At 35.5% G+C, this 27,814-nt stretch overlaps 1 protein-coding gene across 1 annotated transcript in view; it reads right to left on the bottom strand.

Moving 5' to 3' along the window:
- ADAMTS12 (ADAM metallopeptidase with thrombospondin type 1 motif 12) overlaps nt 1-27,814 on the bottom strand; it is a 467,290-nt gene that overhangs the window by 116,341 nt on the left and 323,135 nt on the right. The window contains exon 14 of the mRNA XM_031945878.1: nt 11,867-11,987. Coding sequence (XP_031801738.1) covers nt 11,867-11,987 — 121 coding nt within the window. The remainder of the gene's footprint in view (nt 1-11,866; nt 11,988-27,814) is intronic.

The following is a 27,814-nucleotide window of genomic DNA, read 5'->3' as shown; positions in this document are numbered from 1 at the left end:
TTCTCTTGAACAGACTCCATTATGAATGTGCAGTGCTTTTTCTCTGACTTAACCCTTTACCACACTAATTGCATTTAGAGGATTCTGGATGATCCAATGCCTTGCATTATGAACTTTCTAGTGGAATCTTTTACTATATAAATCACATTTGCTAAGTTTCTTCTCCCTTATGTGGATTTTTTTATGCCTGTAAAACATTATGATCCCCATATTCCACCATTATTTTGTGGTAATTACTCCAGGCATTCAGTTTTGCCAACTGGATATATGTGGAAGATGTCTACCTTCTCAGACTGCCTTAAGGCTCAAATATTTCCATGATTCTCAAATCTAAGTTTACCAGAGGCACCCAGGCATCCTAAACTCTCTAATGAGATATGCCTGATATTCTGAATGCGTCCTCAATTTTTCCTGAAATCCTTACTTGAAAACTGCCAGGACTCTCCCTTATTCCATACAGACATGTTACACTAATCACTCTCTCCTTTTATATATTCCATCCTGTACTTCATTACAAATACCCAAGGGCCATATTCTTAAAACATCAATTCCATATATTTCCAGTATGGCCTTTTGTTGTCCTATGGACTAGAGAAAGATTAGGGAAAGGGATAATTCAGAGCTAAAAGACATTATGTTTGTTTTTTACTTTAAGCACACGGCTGCTATTTTTTCTAAGCTTCACTTCTTTAGGGGAACCATTAAATACTTCTCTAGGTAAGCTAGGAAACCCAAGATATCTTTACCCTAAGGTAGGAAGCCTCAGACCTAAGGGTCAATAGGAAACTATATTAGCTAACTACCTATCCTTGAGTCTTGGGAACCCCAAAATGAGAACCACCATCTGGGTTCTCCAAGAGTTGTGATAAAAACCTTGAGCATCCAACAACCTATAAATAATCTTTTGAACAAATGACCAGGTATAGTGCAATATTCAAGCTAATGCAAATCTTTTTAACTGTGCTCTGGAACCTAGACAAAATTCCTTTGGTTTCTAATCTCTGTAACCCTTTAAAGATATGCAAGTAAAAAGGACTTATATCAATCCCAGGCAATTGACTTGCTTTTCTTTTATGATATGGCACTTAGTAGCAATGCAATTCTCACTGAAGGCCAAGATCTAATGACTTATGTGAGAAGAGACCAGGGAAAGAACAATTTATGATCTCAGTGAACTCCAGCTCTCTTTGACAGGTTTTAATAAAAACATGGAGCCAAAAAAAAAAAAAAAAAAACCACAACATAAGATAGGTAGCAAATGAAAAAAATGTACTAACTAGGCCTTTCAGAAAGCTAAACTACTTCTTTCCAAATAAGAGCTATATTCTTATTTCCTTACAAACATTACCTCTTTTAATTCTCACAACAATCCTGTGAGGCAATTGCTATGTATATCATCCTAACTATGTATAACATCCAAACTGAGCCTGAGAAAATTTAGTACTCTGCTAACAGTAAGATACACAGTAAATATCTGAGGCAAGACTTGGAATCAGCTTTTATTGCCCCCAAGACTGGGATTCCACCTATTATGCAACAATTAGGGTAAAAGAAAGAGTGAACCACAAGCCCAAATCCTCCTCTATAACTGTACAGACAACTTTCTTTTACTCTTTTTCAAGTAGTTCCTCTCCTAAAGAGATGGAGCCTGGAAATGAGCTTTGAATCTTATTTTTGCAGGAGGAACTTTTTTTAAACCCGTCGAATCTTTCAATATTGAAACAGAGTTGAAGCAAGATGACAGACAATGATCAATTCTGATAGATGTGGTTCTTTTCAACAGCAAGGTGATTCAGGCCAATTCCAATGATCTCATGATGAAGAAAGTCACCTGCACCCTGAGAGAAGACTGTGGAAACTGAGTGTAGATTAAAACATAGTATTTTCACTTTTTTGTTGCTTTTTGCTTCCATTTTGTTTTCTTTCTCATTTCTTCCTTTTTGATGCGATTTTTCTTATGTAACATAATAATTATGGAAATATGTTTAACATATATTGGATTACTTGCCTCTAGCAGAGGGGATAGGGGGAAGGGAGGGAAAAAAATTTGAAACAAAAGATTTTGCAGGAGTGAATTTTCAAAATTATCTATGTATGTGTTTTGGAAATAAAAGGCTGAAATTAAAAATAAAAAAGAAAGAAACTGAGTTGGATTGTGTATATCCAGGCAGGGGAAGTTGTGGTTTAAGTTGATGAAGCTAAGAATGTTAAGTTAGATACTTTATAGTTTTTAAATCTGTCAGTAAGTAATGTTCATGAAGTAAGTGGTGATCTTATCTCACAAGTAATGTCATCTTTGTGCTTAATCTTTTCTTAAGGGGTCTTAGTTAATCAGTTACTTAGAGGAACAGAAGTGAGCTACTGACAGAAATAGTGGCTTAGTCAAATGATTTAATAATTGAGATAGAAGTTACAGACCATTCTTCAAATTCCAGATTTTATTTCTATGTCTAGAACTAGACAGAAATCAGGGCAGAAAAGAGGGCTAGGAATATGATCAGAAGTTTGGTTAAAGAAGAAAGGATCTGGCTTCTGAAACCTAAGTTTGGAAGGTTCAGCAATGAAGATCTGAAAACTCAGTAAAGGTGAGGAGGAAGAAAGAGGTAGGTAATGTAGCTTGTAGCAAACAAGAAGATATTTGGAATGGAAGACTTCAGGTAGCAGGAATTAAGAAGTCTTTCTCTCCTTTTTTGGGGGGAAGGTAATCAAAATTAAGTGACATGGCTGGTATCACACAACTAGTAAGTGTCTGAAGCCAGACTCCAGGGCTAGTGTTCTGTTCATATGTGTCGCCTAGTTCTCACACACACACACACACACACACACACGCCTTTTTAACTTGATCTGAGGGGACAGAATTAGGAGCAGTAGATAGAAATTACTAATAGATATATTTTGGCATACTATAAAGAAGGACTTCATAACAATGAAAAGTAGTAAAAAAAAATGGAACAGGTTGCCTTGGAAGTTAATGAATTCCACATCATTCAAGATATTCCAATTGGTACTGGATCACTACTTTTTTTAAGCCTTTATAGAGTATATATTCCCACTTGTGTACATTTGGGATCTCTATTGTTCCTTTTAACCGAGACCCTGTCACTCTATGATTTTATGTCCCAGCACAGGATACAGAATAGAGGGATGTTGATTAAAGGGAAAGTTCTCAGCATCTGCTGACCAAAAACAACCCCCCCCAAAAAAAAGAAAAGAAAAGAAAAGAAAGGACATCTGTTGTTAAGACATAATAATGAAATAATGGGTAGAGAAATCTCTTGGCAATAGTATTGAGGTTTCAGATCCCAACAAAACCTCCAGATTAGTTGTACTAATCATGGTAAAATAAAACCCACAGATAGAAAATCCCACCCCACTTTCACTCATAACTATTACCTCTCATCTTTCTCTCAAGAAAACAAGAAATAAATGAATTCTAAGATTAGAAGGTATGCTCATCCTCCAGTGATTTTAACAAGGAAGGAAGAAGCCAAAGGAAGGGCACTGGCAGGGAGAGAGGGGGAATAAAACTGCCCAGTAGACAATGAGATGACCTCTGAATAGTGAAGAATTGATTGGAATGTCATTTTATGTGAAGGAAATACTTTTCTCTGAGGACATCAACTACCTTATATAGATTTTCTCATTTAATCCCTCAAGGTAAATTCAGGTCCAATTACTATTTGACAAAGTAAGAAACAAGGGTTTATGGAATCCTGAAGGTCTTTTGACTTAAACAGGAGGGGAAAAAACCCTCAAATTCCAGTTAGCTGTGCTGCATCAGACATGACTTCCTCTTATTTTGACTTTATATTGAATTTTAATTTCTTTCATTACTATAAAACCTCCATTAAAATTATTCTGAACTTAACAAGTGAGCATTTTCAGATATAAAATAAAACAAAAAATATTGTATTTGAAACTGTAAATCTCTATTCCCTATCTCTTTCTCTTGATTGAAAGTTCTCTTAAATTACTTCTAAAATTCTGCTGCTTGTCTGTGATCTTTTCTGAACTACCTTCTATTCTCTTTTGGAGCTTTTATAAAATGTTTCAATGACTTTTTTTTTTCTTTTTGCCTCTCTCTTGATACTACCCCTCCCCCACTTCCAATTCCCAAATGAATGAGGGGAATGAAAATCAGCTTGCAAAGAATGAAAACAATCAAGAAAACAAATTCACATTGTAGCCATGTCCAAAAATGGATGTCTCCTCCCAGACCTTGAATACATCACCTCTCTGACAGGAAGCAAATAATATGCCCCATCATAGATCCTCTGGAGGTTAGTCATTGCTTTGAGAAAAGTTCTTAAGTCTTTCAAGGTTATTTTTCTTTATAATTCCATGGTCATTGTATATAGTGTTCTTCTCATTCTTCTTACTTGACTCTGCATCAGTTCCTACTTTTGAGGATTCTATGAAATAGTCCTATCATTTCTTATAACTCAATAATATTCCTTTATATTCATATACCATAATTTATTGACCCATTCTCTAAATGCTCAACCCCCTTTTAGTTTCCAGTTTTAGCTAGTTTGTTTGTTTCTTTTAATCTTTTTGGATCAAGATGCTTGTTTCACTTGGGACTATTTCTTTATCCTGCCTCTTGAACAACTCTCTCCCTATCCTTGATTATTTTTCTACTGAGTATGCTGTATTTTTATACTAAACTTTGTGTGTTCAACTCTCTTACAGAGCTTTTCTTTCAGTTTTGTTTATCATTTGATTAATTTTTGCTATGTAGTCATGTAATCCTTGTGGGAAATCCATTTTTCCCTTTAAATCGCTGTTTGCAGTTTTTATGAAATTATGCACTGCTTCTTGATTCGATTTTTGGATAGCTCTGGATCTATTGATTTTTTTATACTGGGCTATCTCTTCTGTTTGATTACCTTTCCAGCTTTAGTTTCTTTGTTTAGACTTAATAACAAGGCCAGGTTCAACTGTTGTGCTCTTGGCTGGAGTGATTGTTCTTGCTGGTGACCTATATGGGTCACTTCAGTTTCTGAATACACCACAGCCTCCTGGGGTTATTATGTTCCTTTCCAGAGGACTGGATCAACAGGGCCCCCTATATTATTTCAGGACAAGGTACTAGGGATTTGGGCCTGGAGTGTCCTGTTTTGAGTACTATTGTGCATGGACTAGTCATGGCTGCTTCTGTTTTGTATTATTCCTAATACCTTCCAAGGTTCTCACTGTGGATTTCCAACCATTATAGGACTTTCTGAGAGAATCTTTCATTCACTTTACCTCTGGATACCTATTACTACTTCTGGTCATGCTGAGTATGAGTGCTTGTATTTCTGATGATTTACCATTTCCTATTTTTAAATGAATTTAAAAGTGACTTTTTGTACAATTATGGCACAGAAAAAAAAATCACTTACTATAGTTTTGATTGAATTTATTGACGATTATTTGGTCTAGTACAATTTGTTTAGAAAGTGACTTACTTTGATATTTGTATGTGAAGGCTGCATATATTTCTTGCTCAGGACCTTTCCACAATTCTTTCTGAGCAAAGTGCCAGCAATCTCACCTACTCAACAAAATCCCAGCTATCAAATGAGCTAAAATGAGGATGGTGATCTAAATAATCTCTAAAGTCCTTTATAGTTTTAAAATAATAATTTTTGTATTTTTTAGAATTTATACTTTTTGTAGAGGTTAGTTTCAAGCCATATTTTAGCCTCAATTCCCAAATCATTTATCTGCTAAAAGCATCACTTATCTCCTCACACTCACTAGCAATTAGGCTTCTCACATAACATGTATTTATTAGCACCTAATTATAAAGAATAGTTATTTGTATTAAGATATTTTCAAATGATCCACTTCTTCTGGTAGAAGAAGGGCAACATTCCCAACAATGGCCTCATAGTATCCAAGGTCCCTATCTCTCCACAAGACAATGTGCACCCACACAAATACACTCTCACTAAAGTTGTTCTTGTGCCACATGCATGATTTATGCTGTCTTCTATGCCATCTGTTACACTTCACCCAGAACAGATCATTATCCTTTTCTAAAATCAATTTTTATTCTGAATTTTAAAAAAACCTGTAGATTTAGGGGAAGGAAGAGCTTTGGGAATGAAGCTGACTTTCAAGAAAGAATGGCATTTGAGCTCAATCTTTGATGTATAGGAATCAACTAAGGAGAGGGAGCATTACAGAGGAAAAGGAAATCAACAACATAAATGATAGTCACATTTGCCTGGAGCATGAAGATGAATTTTGGGAGAGCAGTTTGGAAAAGTAGAATGGGGCTAAATTGTAAATGGCTTTGATATCTGGTTAGAATTGATCTTATATTCTTCTAAAGCATAAAAAAACTGTGGGTGGGAGGTATTGCTAATCTTAATTAACTTGGCAATCAACTTAATTGGTTTTTGGTTCCTTTAGCTGATTGCCAAAATCTCATTTAAAAATAAATAAATAAATTATTGATGCAAAGACCATTTCTCCATGGCCCTAACAAACTAGCCAGTTCAGCAACACAGTTTTCTTGGGTGTTTGATATACAACTACTGAAACAAAATGCCATTTCCCAAAATCCTTACTACTTGACAATATGCCATAATCCAACTCCAAGACAATATCCTTTAAAAGTCAGTGAAGCATCTATTTATCCAAAGTCAAGGTGACAACTTGGCATCCTTTAAAAATTATTCCCACTCACCATAGAGCATATATTTTAAAAATGAAAAATAGCCTCGCGGGGGAAGGAGAAAAGTATAAATAAAAGATCAGAATGACCAAGAGAAGGATGAATAACATTTAACTTTTTGACAAGGCTTGTGAAGCTGGAAAAAGTTACTGATATTAGAAAAAAAAATAGTGGTATTCAAGCAAATCAAAGGCAAGATGTAAACATTTTTTTTAAAATTCTGACCCAAATCCCCAAAGAAACAATAAAATGGTACATAATTATCAATTTACCTTCATTCTTACTCTAAATCAAAACTTGATCACCTTTTTGCAGTTTTCTTATTGGAACTTATTGCACATTCAATTTGTATAGAAGACCTGATCACAAGTCCTGCTCTGTCACTTACTACCTCCATCATCTTAAGAAAATTACTTCATCTTTTCTACCTCAGTGAATTCAATCTGTAAAATCAGGAGAATTTACAAGATTAGTTCTATAACAAGCATTCATTAAGCACCTATTATGTGCCAGGTGCTACTATGAATGCTGGAGATACAAATAAAAGAACAACAAAAAAGTACTTGTTCTCAGCTCAAAGTCTAACACAGGGACATGTTACAACTGCGCAGAAACAAGCTATAAATAGGGTAAACAAGATAATCAAAAGAGGGGAAGCCCTAACATTAAAGGGATTAGGAAAGGATTCTTGTAGAAGTTAGGATGTTAGCTGGGATTTGAAGTCAGGGAATTCAGGAATTGAAGGTGAGGAGGGAGAGTGTTCTAGGCATAGGTGATATTCAGTGAAAATGACTAGAACTGGGAGATCAAGTATCTGATACAAGGACCAGCAAGGAAGTCAATGGTATTAGACTGAGGAGTACCTAGAGTAAATAAGGTACAAGAAGACTTGGAAAGATAAGAGGGGTCTAGTTAAAAAAAAAAAGCTTTTTTTGTCAGAACATTTTATATTTGATCTTGGAGTTCATTGAGGGTGGAGGTGATTTGAGAAGAGGTAGAATAGGATGGATGGATCAAGTGAAGAGGTTTTGAAGATGGAGGAAATATGGATATATTCAAAGTTAGTAAGAAAACAAAAGATTGGCAGTATATAACTGAAGATTAGTGAGAGTCAGGAATGGGAGAGAAAGGATGTTACCCAACAGGGGGAGCAATTTACTGGAAAAGATTGAGTGAATTGGGATCATTTGTGCAAGTAAAAGGGTTTACCTTAGCAAGAAACAGGTTCACTTCTTTAAATGAGATAGGGGTGTGGGAAGAGATAGTATCAGAAGGCAACTGAGTAATAGGAAATTCTTAGAGAATAACCCCTTTTTAAATGAAATGTGAGATCAGATTCTGAGCTGAAAATGAGGTTAGGAGAGGAAGCTATAAGAAATTTGAGGACAAATGGAAAGGCTTGGAAAAGCCTCTGTGTTGAACAGAATAGTGAGTCAATTATGGAATATAAAAGGATAGCCTTGCTATCTTGGTGAGAACCCTGTTTAAATTACAAAATAAATTTCTAGTGGACCCATTTAGCACCATTTCATGATTTTCTCCAGCTATGGTCAACCAACAGTCTGTGAATAGGAGCAAAGGCAGTGGACGTTGGGAGTTAATCAAGACTGGGGTTCAGCACAACTCAAAAGGACAGTATAATTCACTCTGGAGTTAAAGCATAAAAGGAAAGAGATTGTAAACAGTGTAGGGCAAGAGCTTGGGATGTTCTGGAAAAAATTGCAGTTTTGAGGAAGTCAAAGTAAGACTGAAGGATAAGTTTAAGGGTTCCAAAATAGAGGGATTCTTCTGCCTTAAATGTTTCTCTGATCCATTTTATACTCTGCATTATGTTATATATTTTAGGGATAAAATAGAAAAAATAATAGTTTATGTATTATATATAGTGCTATAAAGTTTGCAAAGGTCTTTATACATGTGTATATATACATATATGTGTCTACAGTTCTATTTGATATTATAGCCCTCCAAGATAGATCTCAACAGCTCATTTTTCAGATGAGAAAACTGAGATCCAGAAAAGCTAAATGATTTACTTACCCAGAGTCACGCAGCTGATAAGAAAAGATTTGAATACAAGTATTCTTGATTCCAGGTCCAACACACTACCTATACCTAAAAGCTTCCCAAATATAAGTTGAAATACAAGGTATATAAATAAAAAGCAGTCTCTTCTATCAGAGAGCTTACAGTTTTATGGAAGAAACGATATAAGATATACATAGAGAGAAAGCACAATAACAACATAAGACCGGGGCTAAGTACCCAAACTTGTAGGTTAGATTGTCAGTGCTTTCAGGACTCAGGAAAGACAATTTTCTTTAATAGTTAATTGAAATTTTGATATCAGTGATTCAGTCAGGAAACTCCCTGCTTAGGAAAGTCCCATTATTTTGTAACAGAGACAAATGGCTTTCCCTCTCATAGGTTGACATTTCTGCATGGAGTGAGCTAGTTATAGTACCTGGCTTCTATAGTAACACCCCAATATTTTAAGATTCTATATTACTTAGATTAAGAGAAAGTGACAATCTGGCAATGTAATTCATGTTCACTTTTTTAAATGATTTCAGTACACTGCCATACTCATGTGGGTTAGACTGCCAACATAAGTGCAGAAGTAGCTTAAATATGTCCTAATGAAAAGAAAAAGATGTCTGGAGTATTCTAAGTGGCAAATGAGAGAGAAATTGAAAAGAAGACCATGAAGAGCAAAGCTTTGACCATGATAAAGGAAGGCATCATCCAGGAAAGGCCAAGGAGCCAGGGAGATGCAAGATCCTTATGAAAAAGTCAAAGACTGTTAGAAACCCGAGTCAGACATTGAGGTGGCCAGTTTCCAAAGGTTCACAGGGATGAGGATCTTGGCTTTTAAAATTCTTAATCTGGTTTTCAATGTTTTAACTCTAATATTGTGATTTTTTTTTCCTAGACTTATGATTTTACTGATAAGAAAACCTCAGTTAGAAGATTCCCCCTTTCAATATACATTGGAAATTATCCTGTAACCTATAGTTTTAGAGAGTTCCTTGGAGTACTGAGAGGTCAAGTGACTTGTCTAGTGTGTGTATGTATGCATATATACACACATATATAAAACCTTGATAAATATAATATATAAGTATATGAATGTATGCATAAATATGTATGAATTGTATACACATACATACACACACATATAAGACCTTTTGTAACAATTGTGGCAAACAGGCATAAGGTGGACAAAGGACAGCTCTCTATCCACATTGTACCTGATTGACTCAATTACTATGAAAGATCTTAATCCCCAAGAAGGGAGAAAAGAAAATAAAGGTTAATTGTTCTTAACCTCCAAACCAACTTTTTTTGTAATTCATTTAATTATATTCATGATGCAAAAAATGGAAAATAGTTACACAATGGAGGCTTTTTGAAAGGACTGAAAAAAACATTTAAATCATCATGAAATACTTGAAATATGCTGAGTTGCTACATTCTTAATAACTAATTCAAAGATTATATTTCACCCAGAATGAATCTGTCAATGAAGTAATTCAAATACATTTCTCCCAATGGATATTCTTCATGGATCCAATGATTATTCTATGATAAAGTAATCATATTCCATCCTACTATGCAACCTAATGAATACATGGAGAGAATTTAACCAGATTCAAAATATCCCTTTTTTCAAAAGAAAAATTAAAGAGCAACAAGTCATCTGACAAATTAAAGAATGGAGCTGCTTGAACTACATGCAATTTGACTAAATTTCATCATATGTAGAAACCTTAGAGATCTTTGTAGGTCATTTAATAGATGAAGAAACTAAAGTTGAGAGATTTATTCAATAAGCATGCAAGAAATTAATGGTAGAGTAGAGACTAGAAAACTGCCTCCTGTTTACACCTAGGACAGTATTTTCAGTGTACACTGGAAAATGACTTCTCATAGCTAGTGTCCAATAATAAAAAGCAGCCTGGTATATTGGGGAACAGGCTTGATTTGGAGTAAGAGGACCTGAGTTCAAATCCCAATTCTTCTACAAACTAGCTTTATGATCTTGAGCAGGTAATTTAAGGTTTAGCAGCCTCAGTTTCCTTATCGATAAAAAGTGAAAGTTGAACTAAATTATACCTCTATAACTATGATCCAAGGGTCTTTTAAACACTCTGTCTCTGTGAGTGTCTTAATTTCTTTGTGTCTCTGTAACTCTCTGTCTCAATCTCTCTCTTTGTTTGCCTTTCTGTCTTTATCTTTTTGTGTCTCTGTATCTCTCACTCCCTCCATCTCTGTCTCTGTATGTCTCTCTGTTTCTGTTTCTCTCTGTCTTGCTCTCTGTCTCTGTTTCCATCTCTTTCTCTCTCTCTTCTGTCTGTCTGTCTCTCTCTCTCTGTTTATTCCTCTATCTGTCTTCTTTCTTTCTCTTTTTCTTCCTTTCTCTCTTTTTCTTTCTTTGTCTCTTTCTTTTTTCTTCCTTCCTTTCTGCTTTCTCTTTCTCTCTCTCTTTCTTTCTTTCTGTCTATCTCAGTCCCTTTCCCTCTCTCCCGCCCTTTCCCTTCCTGTCTCCCCTTCTTACATATTATATAATGCTTATCCTCACAGTTAGCCTTAAGAGTCAGCTTCACTCCCAGGCTAAATTCATCCTCTCTCTAAAGAATGTAGGATTTCTGAAGTAACCATCTCAATGCTAAGGTAGTAGTTTGATTATATGTATCTATGGAGAAATCTGAACTGGCATGATATATTATATAACATATAATAATTTTTTTCTATCTTAGAACTGAAGGATTTTCCACAATCCAGATATTTTTAAGAATTATAAAATCATAGATTTAGAACTAGAAGGGACTTTATAGTACATCTAATTGATGAGGGCAGAAGACACTTGTATATTTTCCACATTAGAATTTTTTGGTAATATTTCAAATATTAGAGCCCTTTCTTAATCCAGGTCTTACGCTCTCATTACATTCCAGTGAAAATAAGTAAAAATCTTAAATATTGTTCTTAGTAAATCAGATTGTGTTGGGGGAAATACCAGTTAACTGCTAAGTTTTATCCCCATATTCTCAGTCTCAATTTTTCCTTTTCTTTTGTTATTGTTGTTGTTGTTGTTGTTTGCTGCTGGGGCAATTAGGGTGAAGTGACTTGCCTGGGGTCACACAACTAGGAAGCTTTTTCTTTCTTTAAATTTTTTTTTTTTTTTTTTTTTACCAAATCCTTCCTTCTGCTTGAATATCTTCTTCACCGTGTGACAAGCAGAGCCATCTCCCAGGCATACGCCACAGCGATCTTCAGTAGCATTGGAATCAATTTCATAGTCACAGCCAACCATCTGAGGGGGAAAAAAAGAGTTTCCAACATAAGTGAGTCTCATCAGGAACTGTTCTGAGCCTTTGACTCTGCAGTCTCCTATCATTCTTTCTCACTTTCATTGCTATATAATATTTGGAACTATACAAAGTCCCTTCTAGTTCTAGCAAGAGAAACAGATGGCACTTAGACTAATATCAAAGGGATTACTAATCATTCAGTGAGTCAACAAATACCAGCACACATGACATGCTAGCTAAGAATGCCTTTCCTGGCCAATACCAATAAGGACTTCGCAAGGCATAAATATGTAAGTAAAGGATGGTGAAAGGATAAATTTAGGTGAAATTAGGAGAGAAGAAGCATCTCCAAATGGGGCAGTAGCTCTGATATCCTACTTAGATATAATACTGAAACTTTACCCTACATGATTATGAGATATTTGCAATCAGAAAATGAATAGATACTTAATCCTGTTCATCAAGAATAGAAGAAATTTTCCAAATGTGGCCATTCAATGGATATGAGTGAATAAAATGTCAAACATTTAAAAGTGATGTGATGGTGCCAAAATTGGGCACCATAATAAGTTGACTTTTAAAAATCACATTCTCATTATTCCTTCATCCATTCATGAATTCCAAATAAGCCAGGGACACTGCACAACAAGAAGGTTTCTGATTCATTTAAAACTATCCTTTTCATACTCTGCCCAGAGCCAGGGCAAATTAAATATTTTGAGAACAAAGAAAAGTTAAAACAAGAAAAATAACCACCCTGTAGTAGGAAGATCACTGGGATTATCATCATTAGGGCTGGGTTTAAGCCTGGCTTTGCCACTAGTTAGATGGAGTAAGTCATTTTCTCTAATCTGGCCTTAATTCTCTTACCTAGAAAATTATTCTAATATTCTTTCTATCCATGACATTCTAGACTTATAGGGGACCCTTTCAGTGGGTGAAATTGAGTGAATCCTAAACCAGCTTATTCTCAGAAATTGTTTTTAAAATTATAAATATAATATATAATATAATGTAATAAATATTAAAGTATCCCTATTATCAAATCATAATCAAGTCAGTTCTCCTAGATAGTCCTTTTTGCATAGAATGATGTGAAGCCTGAGTCCATGGTTAATCCATCCATCCTGTATTAAACCTCTTCAACAATTATCTTATTAGAATATTTGAGGCAACTTTGATGGGAACTCAGTTTTTAAGACTATCTTTAAGACAGTCTCAATATCTTAATACACATTCTAATCATTTCCTAAATCCTGCTCTCATTGCTCCTCCCCAGAAACTTAAAAAATGGTGTCCCCCCAAAAGCAAGTTGCTCAATCAATCTGACTCTACCTCACCTAGTCATATTTGTTTGAGTCTGTATTCAATAGCTTGAGCTATTTTACATAAATAAATGGCAAATATAGGTTATCTATGATGGATGCCTCTATCATAAATTGAGCCATTACACTATTTTATGATATTCTTTTATAATTATGCTCTCCCAAATCTATTTCATATTATCACTTCTGGTTCCTTTATTACCAAATCAATACTTCCATGGAAAAAAATAATTAGACATTGTGTCAAGTGATATCATGGAGAAAACATGACATTATTTTGACTTATATCTCATTCAATTTTCCCTACTTTCCACTGTGCTCTAAACTAATGAAAATAAGGTAATCATGTGATACACTTTTAAAATATTACTAAAATGCATAAGTAAAAGAGGATTTGGAGTCATGAGCCCTAAATATGACTCTTGATACTAATGCTTCTGATGCAAAGGATAGACCACTGGATTTGGAGAAAAAAAGCTTGGCATGCCAGTCAATCATTTGCTATCTGTCTAAACACAGGTGAACACAGAAGTCACTTCTGCTTTACTCACTTAAGTTTATTCATCTAGAAAATGAGAGGAATGAGCTAGAATTTTCAAAGCCCCCTTCAGTTCTAAATCTATGACTTTAATTTTCTAGCTGTATGTCCATGGACATATAGCTCATCCCTCTGAGACTTGGTTTCCTCATCTAGGACAATAGATCTAGAGTTAAAAGGGGCTTCAGAAATCATCTATTACTCAACTTTAATAAATAAGGAAACTGAGGCCCAAGAAGTTTAGTGAGTTGACTAGATAAAATTCCAATCCTGCTCCTCTGATTCCAAATTCAATGCCTTTTTAATATAACACACTCTCTTCCTATAAAATGAGAGTACTATTTTTTTTTTCATGTAAATATACTGTAGGATTGTTGTTATTGTTATTGTCTGTCCTTCATTCTCAACCGATGACCATGACATCAGGGAGATGGTGTCATGAATTGCAAGTGAATTGGACTGAAGTGAGGGAGGGCTATACAAGGTCACTTGCCTCACTTTCACCTCCAGAGCTGTTTGGGTCCAGTGGAGAGATATAGATTAGGATAAGTGGAAATGACTCCAGATACATTGGGAGACTTTGGCTTTTTTTTTTTTAAAGTTTCAGTTGGATTGAGGTAACACCCTTTCAATGATTAAGACTAGGTAAGAAAGAAATGATGCAAGGAATGGCCTTTTTTACCTAGTCAAGTAATATTACAAGTTATATGGAGATTAATAGTATCATATTCTTTTTGTGTTGTGTATATGGAAATGCTCTTAATTTTTGGTGTTGAAGTTCAGAATAGATGTGTTATTGGGGTTTTTTTAAGAATAGAAGAATTTCCTTCTTCACAATTCCTCTTCTCTCCTAATAAAAATTTACCCTATAAATTTCTATTACCTATCCTTCTTCATTCCTCTGAAATCCCCTCTGAAGAAATGTAGAATGCATGCCACATTTGATTTCCCTTATCTACAACCATTTCTAATATGATATGGCCATTTCTAATCACAGTTCTCACAAATTTCATCCTAGCAATTATTTTCCCCTGTTAAATGAGAATCAGAAGCAAAATAATGTTTCTTCTTTGCTAGTTTCTTTCCTTTTTTAAAAGAAATCAAGAAATGATTATCTGCTTGGCTGTTGGCAGAGAAAATGATTTAGCAGATACCTAGGTAACTGAACTCTCTCATTAGTAACATATTATATTTCTGTTCCAGGTTTTATGACTAGAATACCATAAAAATCTCAAAATACCCTCTAAATGTGATCTATTATGCTCTCACTTAGAAGATGCCCCCATAAGGAGAAAGAAAAATAGCAGGGAGGGCTTTATTTATCATAATTTTGTCTTGTCTTCAGTTTTTTGACTCCAAAAGGGCATGGCTCTCTCTTATTAACTTATCACCAACTCAAGAGATGGACTTGCTAGTGCCACCAAACCATTCTATTATGACCATTCCCCAATAGATAGCACTTCCTACATGGGAAATTATCTTGTAGTTACTTTTTATGTATTTTGAATATAATTGTTCTGCATACATAGTTTCCCAATACATTGTATAATCATATATTAAGGGGGCAAGCACTATTTCTATCTTTATAAGCCCAGAGAAGAGCCTAATCAAGTCAACCAACATTTATTGTCTACTATGTGCAAGGCATTGTGAAGAAAGGCAAGAGGGGAAGAAGAAAAGTGTAATGACCGCACTAGCACCCAGGACACCCCAGAATCAGCCAGAGTCAGGATAAGCAAAAGTTCTCAGTCTTTATTCTTGGTCCTTAGATGCAGGATGGAGCAGGATGGAAGCAGAATCTCTGTGACCACCTTCTCTCTTGTCTACCACCAAGAGTGTGACCCTGGCTAGTCTTACTCCACTCTCTAGTCCCTCCTACAATCCTCTGTATACACCAATCATTGAGCCAGCATGGATAGCGGAAAGGACCATTTTCTAAGTATATGCCCATAGAGTATTGTCCAATCAGTAGTTAGCCTCAAGTGTTCGGCTGTCCTGACCTCAGTGCATCGACTCAAGAGTTTCAGCCCTCTACAAATAAGAACTTATTAATCACTATCAGACACCATGCTGTGTCTCAAATATCTCATTTGACAAAAATTATTTCATTTAATTCTCACAACAATCCTGCAAGGTAGGTGCTATGATGAGAGGCATTTTACAGTAGAGGAAACTGAGGTAGAGAGAGGTTAAATGATTTGCCTAAGGTTACACAGTTAATAAGTGTCTAAGGCCAAGATAAATTCAGGTGTTCTTGGCTCTGGATCCTGCATTCCATCTACTGTCCTACAATGCTTCCTCTCAAGAAACTCACAATAGAATGAAATAGATGGCATGCAAACAAATATGTTCATATAAAATATATACAAGATAAATTGGAGATATTGTATTTTGAAGACATCTTAAACCTAGCATGTCCAAAAGTGAATTCAGTATTTTCTTTATTTTTTTTTCATCTGCCTTCTCAACCTTCATCTTCCTAATTTGTCTACTGCTGTTGAGAACACAATTCTCTCACTTGCTTAGGTTCCCCACCTAGCTTTCTCTCTCATTTCACAAATCCAATTTATCAACACACCTGTCATTTTTACCTTAGCAACATCCCTTGTATACATACCTCCTTCTTTCCCAGGATATTGCCACCACCTGGCATAGGTCCTCATTGTTACCTCATTCCTGAAGGATTTCAATAGACTATTGGGTTGGGTGTTCTGCCTCAAGTCTCTCCTTGCTCTAGTCTGTTTGATGGGATCCCAAGCCACTAAGTTGCATTGGCATAGAGAGCCTAAAGTGCTGATAAAATGACTCCCCAAAGCAAACAGGGAAGGGTACTGATCAAGTCAACCTTATAGTCCCACTTTCGGTGGAGGCTGTGGGTATGTCCAGTCAGAAATCCAAGTTATGTCAAACTCCTGAGGTTAAATTACCTCCTATAAATCTTTCCACAGCTCACATCATCTTTGTTAAATACTTTTTAGGTTAGCCCACCATGGCATTTGCCAAGAAGTCTTTCTCCTTATCCCTCCCCCAAGCCTCATAGTGTCTAACTATATTTTTTCCCAACTCTTATTTCATATTTACCATTTCTGTGTTTATTTTATCTTTTTATTTTGTCTGTAATCTCTTCTCATAAATAGACCATTGTGAATTCTTCAATGACTGAATAGCAACGTTTAGTGCCAATTGCTCTCCTAAATCTCATCATGCAATGACTACATCAATCTCATCATTTGGTGCTAAACCTCAAACACAGTGTGTATCTGACCATGTCACCTCCACAGTGCTATTATTAAGACATTTCTAATTCTCCATGATCCCACTTGGGGTTTTCCTGGCAGAAATAGTGAAGTGGTTTGCCATTTCTCTCTCCAGCTCATTATACAGATGAGAAAACTGAGGCAAACAGAGGGAAGTAACTTGCCCAGGTTACTATTAGTTAGTAACTATGTCCAAGACCAAATTTGAACTCAGGGAAAGGAGTCTTCTTGACTCCAGGCACAGCACTTTATCTACTCTGCTACCTAGTTAGTCCTACCTCTCCCCTTCCCTCATTAATAAATTCTAGTGTCTCCCTGTTGCATCATAAAATCTTCTTTTTGCCTTTAAAAAGCCTTTCTGATGTCATTCCTTCCTCCCTTTCCAGTCTTTTTACAGTTTACTCTCTTACAATCTTTGCTGTTTCTTATAGATAGTGCTCTATCCGCCAACATTGTGCTTTTTCATTGACCTATTGCCTTCATGTCTCATGTCTACCTTATGCAAGAAACCCCTCCCATTTCTCCTTAATGTTAATGCCTTTCCCCTGTGCATATTTAGAATTTATTCTATTAGCCTTGTTTGAATGTTGCCTCTCCATTAGTTTGTAGGCTTGGGGAGACAAGAGTTGCTTTTGCCTTTTTTATATCCCTAGCACTAACCATAGTAAGCATTTAATAAAGACTCACTGATTTGCCCTGACTTGCCCTACTTTTCCCAATTTGGTACAGCACATTCTGGACTACTCAAGACACTATACTCTCCATCCCTCAAGACAGAACTTCTAGTTAGCTTTGGATCTCTTGCCCTGGATCTAAACTGGCTTGATTGGTGAAAATAACTCTGTTTACTCTATCTGGTTGACTCCAGATTAGAATTTACATCCTAAAAGGCATGTATTTACACAACCTTGTATCCCTGCTGGTACTCATTTTTCCCTTTTCCCAACTCCATTTTCCATCTTTTGCTCTGGGCAAAGTAGATAAATCAGTACTCTCCAATCTGCTTCCCTGTTGATCAAATCAACAGCCCTGATTCACCAGATCCAAACTCCCTTTCCTGGTTGTTATTTCCTTTTATGTTTTGTGTCCCCTATTTGAATATAAGCCCCTAGAGAGAAGGAGCTGTTTTGTGTTGTATTTGCATTCCCACTGCCTATTATAGACCAGGTACCAGGCACTAAAGATAACAAGAAAGGCAAAAACCAATTCCTCCTAAAGCATTTGTTTGCCACCCTTAAGAGTAAGTGAATGAATGAGTGAGTGAATGTGTGTGTCCGTGTGTATGTATTCCATTCATTCAGCTGATGCAGAGTGAAATAAGAGAATCACAACAACATAAAAGATCTGAAAAAGAAACTGAACCCCAAGCAAATGAAATGGCAATGATCTCACAGTAACAAATAATTCAACTTCTAGCTTTGCTCTCAAAGAAGTCAGGGTTAATGAGTGCAGAATATGGCAAGGATTGTTAGAGGTGATCACAGCATTGATTTATTGTTTTTATTTAATTCTTTTTCTTTGTTGCAAGGAAGAACAAATTTCCCAAGAATGGCATGGAACTGGGAGATTTCATTTCCAGAAATGAATCATCAGCAAAACCTATTTTAAGGGAGAGGGGGAATAACAAATATTTACTGAGTGCCTGACATATATTCGGGACTGACCTGATTTCTCCTTTGTAATCTATCTTATCATTTTCTCTTCTGATTCTTTCTCTAAGAGGTTAATACTATCTTCATGGAAAAATCCACAAAAACTAAAATATGTAACTCCAAGAAGAAGAGAGTGTTAAGTCACCTTTCCTAATCCATCCTAAAAGTAATTTCTCTCTAAAATTCTTAATCGTATTATTCAAGGCTTAATAGCAGACAAAGCAGGGAAGAAGACCAGGCTCCTGATTTCCTGACTACAAAACTTTCTGGGTTGTAAAGCTTTAGCAATTTCAAACAATTAATGTGGTGTTATACTTATTAAGTGAGATGGATAATAGAATCCTGTTCATCAATGGGCCAGCTACAGTGGGCCTTCCCCTGGCATTAATACAATAACCATATCTGCAGAGCTCACTAATGTTATCATCTAGCTAAAATAGAATCCATAACTCTAAATGATTTCTGATAAGCTTCAAAAGCTCAAAATCCTGCCTATACAAATAATAAGAGATGGAACAGCTTAGCAAAATTCAATATGGTATATGATTAGGATGGAATATTATTGTGCTCAAGAAATGATGAGCTCAAAGATCTTAGAAAAATCTAAAGACTTGCATGGAATAATGAAGAATGAAATTAACAGAACCAAGAGAACATTATATACAAGAAAGATAATACTGTTTTAAGAACTACTTTGAGTGAGCAAATTATTTTAACCAATTATAAGTACCCAAATTAACCGTACAGAATACATGAAGAAAAATACTGTATCCAAAGAAAGAAGTATGTATATAGAATGGTTATATATATATATAATGTTTATCTATTTGTGCTCAGTAATAAACATCTCTAGAATTAGGGGGTGAGGAGAAAGAAATTTACACAATCATTTTGTTATATATTTGAATAGCAAGATGTGCATAGTAGATTTGCAGTTTCATATTCAAAAATTTTATGATATATTATGGAAATTTCATAAATTATGCTATGTTGTGATATGTTATGGGAATTTCATAAATTAAAAACATTTTTATTTCATAAATTAAAAATAAAATTTTAAAAATGAATATGTCTCAATAAGAGTAGCTCTAGCCAATATAGTGAAATAATAGCATGTGTGCCATTGTTCTGTCCTGTCTTAATCCCCACTGACTTTTGTAGAAATTTTAGTGGGAACCCTAGAGATTACTTAGGTCAGGAATGTTTAACTTTAGGACACAAATCCTGTTAGCAGTTTGGCAAAGCCTATGTATTCCTTCATAAAATAACATTTTTTAACATATAAAATAAAATGTATATGATTCAAAAGGAAAACAATTATATTGAAATTGTTGTTGTTCAGTTGTTTCAGTCCTGAGTCTTTGTGAAGTCATTTGAGGTTTTCTTGGCAGAGACACTAGAGTGATTTACCATTTCCTTCTCCAGAGCATTTCACAGAAGAGGAAATTAAGGCAAATAGAGTTAAGTGACTTGTCCAGAGTTGCACAGCTAGTATCTAAGGTCAAATTTGAATGCAAATCTTCCTGACTTCAGACCTGGTGTGCTATCCACTAAGTCACCTAGCTGCTCTATGTTGAAATACAGTTATCAAAAAAAAAAAAAAAAAAAAAAAAAAAATTAAGGTCACAGACCCTCAGTTTACAGAAGTGACCTGTTAGGATGGGAGAGTAAAATAACCTGACCAAGGACACACAGCAAGTTAAAGTTATACCAAATGACAAAACTTGAATTTGACTTCATATCTTCTAAAACTCAGTTCAATATACCCCTGCCTCTCAATGAGTGGTTTTCTAATCCATTTCAGTCTTCTAAGGACTTCATAAGCTCATATTGCCCCTAAATACCTCCCTCCCTCCAGAGATCTTAACCTGGAACTTTCCCTATTTTGTCTCAAGACAAAAGAGGAAAGAGGTGGAAGAAACACAATTTCATTAAATGACTACTATGTGCTGGGCATTGTGCTAAGTACTTTACAAATATAATTATTATCTTATTTGATCCTCACAACTATCCTAAATGGTAAATATTTTTATTGCCTCCATTTTATTAGTTAAGGAAATTAAGGCAGATAGTTAAATGACTTGCCCAGGGTCACATAGCTAGGAAGTTCTGAGATTGAATTTGAACTCAGATCTTCTTGAATCTAGGTCTAGTGCTTTATTGACTGTGCTATCTTAAATACCTCTGGGAAACTCCAGCAAGTTACTTAACCCTTTCTCAATTTCCTCATTTGTAAAATAAAGGAGTAGTACTAGATAACCTCTGTAGTCCTTTCCAATTCCTTTGTCTACATGGCCATAGAGGTTTCTATCCACTTTAGAATTCTGTGAGGATCTGGAAATAAAGTCTTTCTGATTGGTAAAAATGGAATCTACTTAAAGATGTGGGCATTTCTGCCAAAAGCTTCAGTCTTAAATATATAGCTAAAACTAGGTAGAGCTTGGCAAACAGTGCTTTTCCTGGGGCAATTCTGAAGTAAGAGTGCACTGATTGCAATTACAATTCTTCAGTAGTTTAAAAACAATAGAACTTGTAAGTAACATCTAGTTACAATAATTAGTAGAAACAAAAAGTTAACACAGTGAAAGAGAAAAGACTGAAGATATTGGCAGATTTTTTTTCATATACTGAATCGTTTTTATGATTTTTTTTTCTTCTGTGATTTAAAAAAATTATTATAAAAGATAGCTTTCTGGGAGGGGTAAGAAAAATACTGAGTTTTTACTAAAGGATGCCTAATGAGATTGAGGTGAGCAATTGTCACCAAATGAATGTCAACAAATTTGGTTTGGGATCAAATGATGAGGTTCAGTAGCAATTTACATGTGAAGAATTCAAAAGGGCTTTCTCCTTTGCCAAAGGGCAAAATGATAAAAAATTACAAGAGGCAAAATGAAAAGGTATAATGGGCATCAGGAATGCTAATATGAAACAGATTTGGGAGAACATATAGTTAGCAAGGAAAGGGGATTTAACAGTTAACAATGGAAAAGATCAGTTTCTCATTGGAACTCACAGTAAAAAAGGAATACCCCATGAGGTGAGAATAAGTTATCGATTGGCAGGCAAAATCCAAAGACGAATTTAGCACCCTAAAAGATTTAGTTATAACAAGGAGAAAGACATCATGAGGTAGGGGGATGGGGAGGTAAAGAGAAAAATAACTCGAGGCTGGATAACCTAAAAGGAATTTAGCAAAGGATGGCAAACACCATGGGCAGATTTATAGGTGAACTTTAGTCTCAGATGTTTGACATCATAACTTGGCTTTCTGATTAGATACAGTAAGATACAGTAAGACCTCCACAGGAGTGGGACTGTAAGGCTGAGCTGATTTCCAACAGTGCCCTTTTCTGCTTGCCTCAGAGAGTAATCTTATTAGTACTTCAGGATTTCTCTGCCAACCTTAAGAAGATGCAAAAAATGCCTCTGAGCAACAACCCCCCCCCCCACCAAAAAAAAGGAGGGATAACAAAAGGTTAGGCACTAAATAGCTCATAAAAGCCAGTTTTATTGAATTTTATTTTGTTTTTAGATACAATTCTAAGAAGCTCAATCATCCTAGCCAGAGATTAAAGGTCCCATAGTATCAAGCTCATCAGCTTGATAGTATACTATATTCTAATTTCCTCTCAAATTCTTTGCCTTAAAGGTTCTTCTCACTGAACCATTGAAGGCTTCCTTGCCCCTAGAACTTTCTTTGTTACTGCTTAATCATTTCACTTATGTCTGACTTGTTGTCACCCTCTATGGGGTTTTCTGGGCAAAAATGCTGAAATGATTTGTCATTTCCTTCTCCAGATCATTTTACAGATGAGTAAACTGAGGTAAACAGGGTTAAGTAACTTGCCCGGGGTCACCCAGCAACAAAGGATCTAAATTGGGATTTGAACTCAGGAAGATAAATCTTCCTGACTCCAGGCTCAGCACTTTGCAGATTATGGCACCACCTAAGTGGCCCTTCAAGAGTTTCCACTGGATACTAGAACCAGAGGTCTCTTTTACCAACCTGAAGTACCATGTTATCTTAATCTTATCTTCATATATCTAGTTTTGTGGGAAGTTAATCATGGAAATCAATACCATGATCCCAATAATATCATAGATCTAGAGGTTATCTAATTCAGTGGCTCAGAAAATTATGCGTAATTGGCCCAAATTCACACAAATTGGAAAATCAAGATTAGATCTCTGATCCCATTGAGTCATGCTCTTTCTATGTTACATGTTACTTCCTACATACACTGACCCTATGTGTATTTCCTGATGAAGCTGTCCACCATGAAGTAGAACTATACAGTCTGAGAAAAATTATTGCTCAGAGTTAAAAGCACCTGTGAAATATGGAGACATTATTCTGAGTCAGTGACATCCAATTATCACCATTCACACCAGCCATAAAACCCTAAAACATTTTCAGACTTCCTGGGAGGCTGAAGAATCCCAGATTTTTTTTGAAGCCCATGTTCAACAGGCAGATGAACACTCATAAAAACCTAAATTTGAGTCCTTGTCAGATTTGAAACCATGAGTAGCCCTTCTATTGACTATACATTTTTGACTATAAATATTTCTGCAACTAAATCCCCAGCAAATTTACCACCAACAGTCATAGGGTCCTTCTTTCCAAGCCCACCTGTCCACTATGCATTTTCAGTCCTACCTATAAATCACTCCTATTGAGGCATGTGGACAATGTTTTTCTCCAGCCAGATAATAGGTCAAGAAGATCTGTGTAAAACATTATAGGTAGTTACATGACAGACAATATTTCAGTAACATGTCAAGTTCCATGTCAACTCTTCTAAAATAGATTATTGTGCCAAAAATTTATTAAGTTAGTAACTGAACTTGATTACAATAATTTAAAACCCTCACATTTCCCCCTCCATACTAGGGGCAATGCTTTTGATTTCATCATGGATCTTTTCCTCTCCCATCTTAATAGTAGTAACCCACCTAACATGGCTTACTTTCTCCTCAGATTATATCTCCCAGGCAAGCAGTTACTCACTCAACAAGTAATTAATAATCACTTACAATGTGCTAGGCACGATACTAAGTGTCAGGAATATAAAGGAATACAAAATGTATACCTTCTTTCAAGGAATGGATAGTACATGAGGGTGTTTGTAATTCTACCAAGTAGCTTCTGATTGCTTCTAGTTCATCTCACATTTCTGGATTGCTCTTTTCACAGCAATACAGATAAAGATATACTTTTAAGGTATATCACCCTTATATACTGTGCCTTAGGAATTCATTTTCCCCCTTTCCAAGTGAGCAAATAACTGATGTTACTATAGATATGAGATAATATCTCAGATTAATTTAGTGTACTATATAGAGTCTTCTCTTGCTCTTAGGTCCAATAGCTCTTAAGATGCTAAATTCACAAACTTGTGAAAGACCAGAGATACCCAATTACAAATCAAATAATCAAATAGAATAAGGTAACATTCCACTGTTTTAGGGTGTGTGTGTGTGTGTGTGTTTAACCTGCTTAGTATCTACCTCCTTCTCAATTGTCTCAAATCCCAGTAACCATCAAGATTCAGCTGAAGTTCCATCTCCACAAAATGTTTGTTATCTTCTTTCATAGGTGTAAGTACCTTTCCTCCAAAGCCACCCAGCACCGATTTTGTTTATACTTCTTTATGTACTTACAGTCTCCCCTGGATTGATTGAAATTGCATTCCTTGAGGATAGGAATTGTTTTATTTTTGTCTTTGTATCTCCAGTGCTTAGGAGAGTACTTGGGACAAATGGGTACTTATAAATGTTTGGTGATCAAATAACTCCCCAAACGTGATTATATTCACATCATCCTTTCTTCTATGGAATCATAAAATGGTACTGGAAAGTGCATAAAAATCATCATATTTCTCAGGTCTATTATAAGTAAAAGTATTTTTATTTGAAGTCTATATATGAATGTTTTATAAATATTTCGCGTAGTGCTTAGAATAGCAAAAGATAAGGTAGGTAAGTCTAATTCTGTAACACAGGACTAATAATATAAAGACTGAAATGAATATCCTCTCTGATTTCATCTACTCTAAACAAACCAAAAGTATTTTTCTCCTCCCTCCTCCTCCTTTTCTTCCTCTTCTTCTTCCTCCTCCTCTTCTTCCTTCTTTTCCTTCTCCTCTTTCTTCCTTTTTCTCTTCTCTATCTCTGTCTATTGCTGTGTCTCCTGCTTTCTACTAAGGAATAAGGATCAGGTTGTTGTTTTATCTTAACATGTTTTTTCTCTCACTGGATTCTTTTAAGTGTAATTATCCAATTGTATATATGTATTGCATGTGTGCTTGTGTGACTGTGTGTGTATGTGAAAGAGAGAGAGAGAGAGAGAGAGAGAGAGAGAGAGAGAATGAATGACTGAGAGAGACAGAGAGAGACAGAGAGACAGAGTCAGTGACAGAGATGGGAGTGGAGAAAGAGAGAGAGGGGAAAAGAGGAAGAGAAAAGCACAGAGGGAAGAAGAGAGAGAAAGAAGGAAGGAAGGAGGGAGAGTGGGAGAGAGTTTATATATATATAGCTTTCTTATGCTTTCCTTCCTTTATACAGAAAGGTGCTGGAGAATTCTAAATGTGCATTTTCTCATGAGGTTATAGATTCAGAAGATGCTAATTAATAAAGAGCATTTTATTAAAATAGCTAGATGTTGAACTGGATAGAATTCTAGGCCTGGAGTCAGGAAGATCTGTCTGAATCAAATCTAGCCTCCAATACATACTAGCTTCATGACCTAGGCAAGTCATTTAATCTCTCAGCCTCAGTTTCTTCGACTGTAAAATAATGATAATAATAGTATCTATCATCTAGAACTGTTGTGAGGATCAAGTATAAGAATATTTTTAAAGCGTTTAGTGCAGTCTGCCATATTGTAGGTGCTATATAAATGTTTATTCCCTTCTTTTCTCCTTCCCATTTAGTTATTATATGTTATTACATATTCCTATTTTTGCATATATGATTAATGTAGAGTAGGGGCAGCTAGTTGGTATAGTGGATACAGCACTAATCCTGAAGTCAGGAGGACCTAAGTTCAAATCTGGCCTCAGACACTTAATACTTCCTAGCTGTATGACCCTGGGCAAGTGACTTAACCTCAACTGCCTCAGAAAAGAAAAACAAATAATGTAGAGTATTGTGTTATTGCATATATCCATTAAGGGTCAGAGCCCAGCTAAGAAGCACCTAATGACCTTGTTAAGTGCAATTCAGAACCAGAAAGTTCTAGGTTTCTGGATCTTCAGAATTTGGCTATCTCTAAAGCAATATAGTCAATATCTTTTGCTTCTAACTGGTTTGATTTTAGCATTTCAAATCCTTTATTTAATGTTGTTTTGAACTTGCTTCTCATTGGTAAGTATGTTGCTTTTAAACAAGTTTAAAGACTGATAGGGTCAATTTTTACTTTAGATGTGACCTTAGGCTCTCTTAGGAACTCCTGGTCATCATAAAAGTCACCCAAAACCAGACCCCCAACCCTGACTATTTCTTCTTAGATCGCTGAGACACAGAAAATCAGCAAGCAAGATTCTGATGGGGAAAGAGAACCTTAGATATATATTTGACTCCTTTGTCATTTTGACATCTCCAAGGAGGCCCAGTAGCTACCCATGCTGAGAATTTTTTCCTTAATGATATAGTCACACTTCCCTAGAACTTGGAATCTGTGACATTCTCCAAAAAGAGTGGTCCAAGATATCACAATAGTGTCTCCTGGTCATCATTGTTCTCCTTCCTACACACTTATATAACACTGCAAGATTTAAAAAGTATTTTTCAAATATTATCTCATTTTATTCCCACAACAACCCTTCAAGATAAGTGCTATTATTATCCAACTTTTATAGATGAGGAAACTGAGGCATGTCTCAGTGACTTACTTATGGTCACAGAGCTAGAAAGTTTTTGAAACTGGATTTGAACTCAGGTTTTGCTGACTTGACACAGAGCTCTATCCACATTGACACCTCTATTACTATTGATAGTAATAATTATTTCTTCTTAAATCTATCACTCCCCAACAGATCCATCAAAAGAAAAAAAAGCAATACAAATGAATTGAAAATGGCTTCCCCCACCCCCACCCCCCATCTTTTGACTCAGCTGAAAACACTCAGCATCCCTGCTGCCTCTGGCCAAGGTGCTGACTAGAGGAGGTCTACTACTTAGTGTTAGGATAACTGTAGGCAAGTCAGGATATCTAAGCTTCAGGTTTCTTATCTAAAAAATGAGAGGCTTAGAGTAGATGCTTTCTAAAGTTATTTACAATCTATAAATCCATGATCTTTTAGCCTGCTGACTCTTTAGTCTGGAAGTAATAATGGTAGTGTTGAGACTCAATATTTCTCACAATAGCTTAAAATTATATATGTATATATATATATATATATATATATATATATGTATATATATACATATATATATCCACAATATATATTTTTTAAAAACCAAATTATTCTGAAACAAAATTTTCAGATGTTGGATTTGTTTTAATTTCATAGACCTTTGGGTAAGAAATCCTGCATTGTAATAAAAATACTGACCTAGAAGTCAAATCATATCCTGGACCTGTTACTGTCTTGTTGTTTGGACCTACTCAAACTATCAAACTCCTCTGAATCTCAAAATACCTACCTGTAAAAGAAGAGTGTTGGACCAAATGATCTCTGAGGTTCCTTCAAGGTCTAGAAGTCATAGATTAACTACTTCTTGTGCCTCTTTCTCCTTTCTAGCAGTTTCATCTCCAATTCTGCAGTGAAAAACTTTGACTTGTAGATGCTATTGGTTTGCTTCTATAAGTATTTGGCAATCTATTCCCACTAACATTTAGAACATGACACAAAAATATGTAGATCATCAAATGAGGTACTATTTATTACTCAGAGGGCCCTGTCCTGAACATCTTATGTATGACTTTCCACTATTAGGTCCTACTACTCCAGTTAATATCCAAAAAATGAGTTCCTATGGAAGACAGCATTTGAATGAATGGTGCTTAAACAACAGCCACTGATTCCTATGTGAAGAGTTAGAAGAGAA

This window comes from Sarcophilus harrisii, chromosome 1 (genome assembly GCF_902635505.1).
Source record: "Sarcophilus harrisii chromosome 1, mSarHar1.11, whole genome shotgun sequence".
In the NCBI taxonomy this organism is placed as follows: domain Eukaryota; kingdom Metazoa; phylum Chordata; class Mammalia; order Dasyuromorphia; family Dasyuridae; genus Sarcophilus; species Sarcophilus harrisii.
This window is presented reverse-complemented; position numbering and strand designations above follow the sequence as displayed.